This window comes from Eimeria acervulina, genomic scaffold (assembly GCF_000499425.1).
Source record: "Eimeria acervulina Houghton genomic scaffold, Eah_scaff3003, whole genome shotgun sequence".
NCBI classification, from domain to species: Eukaryota; Apicomplexa; class Conoidasida; order Eucoccidiorida; family Eimeriidae; genus Eimeria; species Eimeria acervulina.
In genome coordinates, this window is record NW_013547800.1 from 1 (window position 1) to 2,044 (window position 2,044).

The 2,044-nt window shown below is 54.8% G+C and overlaps 1 protein-coding gene across 1 annotated transcript; it reads left to right on the top strand.

Annotated features, from left to right (window-relative positions):
- Window positions 1–477: 477 nt before the first annotated feature.
- Window positions 478–1,569, top strand: EAH_00067970 (hypothetical protein, conserved; the record flags this gene model as incomplete). The annotated part of the gene is made up of 1 exon (XM_013392386.1): window positions 478–1,569. One exon carries the CDS (start codon window positions 478–480, stop codon window positions 1,567–1,569), a length of 1,092 nt encoding a protein of 363 aa, XP_013247840.1.
- Between the last annotated feature and the right edge of the window lie 475 nt (window positions 1,570–2,044).

A 2,044-nucleotide genomic window follows, 5' to 3' on the forward strand; every position in this document is an offset into this window, starting at 1 on the left:
CAACGGTCCAGGTGGAATTCCGCAATCGCCTCCTAGCCTTCAGATTTGTCACCCCTTTCCTCAGCGTTTGCATACACGGCTTATGGCATATATGCGTTCCGCAGTTTCCAGAGCTCCTTACACACATTCTATATAATCACCACGATCACGTAACAGCAGGAGATCGTGGTCAGAAGAAAACGTTTTTATCTCTCAGTAAGCTTTACTATTGGCCCGGCATGCGCACTTACACCAACGCCTACGTGGAGTCCTGTACGCAGTGCCGCGCCTCCAAGTCCCTCAACCAAAAGCGTGCCGGCCTTCTCCAACAGTTAATTATTCCCTCCCGCCGCTGAAGCCACGTTAGCTTGGATTTCATTACCGACCTCCGGCGTACGAAGACGGGACATGACTCTATCCTGGTGTTGGTTGACTCCCTTAGTAAGATGGCACACTTCGTCCCCGCGAAAACGACATTCACAGCCGCAGATACCGTGGATGTTCTCGCCGATCGCCTTAAGCTTGGATTTCATTACCGAACTCTCGCTTACGAAGACGGGACATGACTCTATCTTTGTGTTGGTTGACTCCCTTAGTAGGGTGGCACACTTCGTCCCCGCGAAAAAAACATTCACAGCCGCAGATACAGTGGATGTTCTCGCCGGTCGCCTTATTCGTTATCATGGGCTACCAGAGGCCTTCATTTCGGACCGTGATCCACGTTTCCAATCAGATCTATGGCAGCAGCTGTGTACGCGTTTTAACATCAAACGCGCCTTATCCTCCTCGTACCACCCCCAGAGCGACGGCCAAACTGAACGAGTAAACCGCACGCTCGAGCAAATGCTCCGCACCTACATTCAATCTGACGAACGCGAATGGGAGCGATTATTACCTGCCCTCGAGCTCGTGTACAACACCACTAACTATTCTTCCACTGAGCTTTCCCCCTTCGAGGTCATGATTGGGGAGAACCCCCTGACCGCAGCGGACCTCGATGTCGTTGGTGCCCTCTCCCCTACTCCGCCGATGACCAAGCTCTTCCGCCAGCTCTGCGACCGGGCGCAGAGTCATATACTGAAGGCAAAGGGCCTACAGAAGCACTACGCAGACACCCACAGCCGCGCAGTGAAGTATGCGGTGGGCGACAAAGTCTGGCTCAGTAGCAAGCACCTTCCCGCGATAACCGCATGCCCTAAGTTTGAACCCCGTTTCCGAGGACCCTTCATTATTACTGAGCGCATTGGGAGTGTTGCCTACCGCCTGGCGTTACCCCCAACGTACGAATGCCATGATGTCTTCCACGTTTCCCAGTTAGGTCCTGACTGCCCCCGCGCCCCTGACCTGGAACCTCAGGAGGCCGTTGTGGGATGGCCTCCTACACGAGACGTGGCAGGTAACCCCACGGATCGGTATGAAGTCGATTACATTATGGAGCAGCGTCGGTTCGGCGACGAGTTCCAATACCTTGTCAAGTGGCGGGGCTACCCGGAGGAGCAAGCCACCTGGGAACGTGCTAGCCATCTGGACGGTTGCCCTGCACTGCTGCGCGCCTGGCGCCGCCGTCACAGGAACCGCCGTCCTCGCTGATGCGCTGCCCTCTTTTCCCTCGGGCACCCCCGCGCCTCCCTCTTTCGCCGGCTGTCGCCCGCTTCCCGCCCTGCGGAGGGGGGGAAGGGGGTGCAGAAGCACCCTATGTGGCGGTAGCAGGCTATCCACACAGCCAGTGGCCTAGCTTAGAGGCTCACGGACGCGCATGTAGCGGTAAGCCATCTCCACAAGCACCAGCACACTGTACGGCCCGTAGATAGGACAATATCTACACCACGTTAGTGTTACTATTCATAGAGTCCCTGGTGGCAGAAATACTCAGGGGAGGTACCTATACTCTGAGACCTAGAGTGGCAAACTTACAAGGGTAATAAATGGCAAAAAAAAAAGAAATAGGAAAAACTGCGCTACAGTTAGCCAGAAGGGATAGAGTGAATGTACTAGAAATGTCGTTAGGATAGCTGACGTAGAAACAGAGGTAGGAGCATCAGCGGAATTGATAAGGCGCACTACC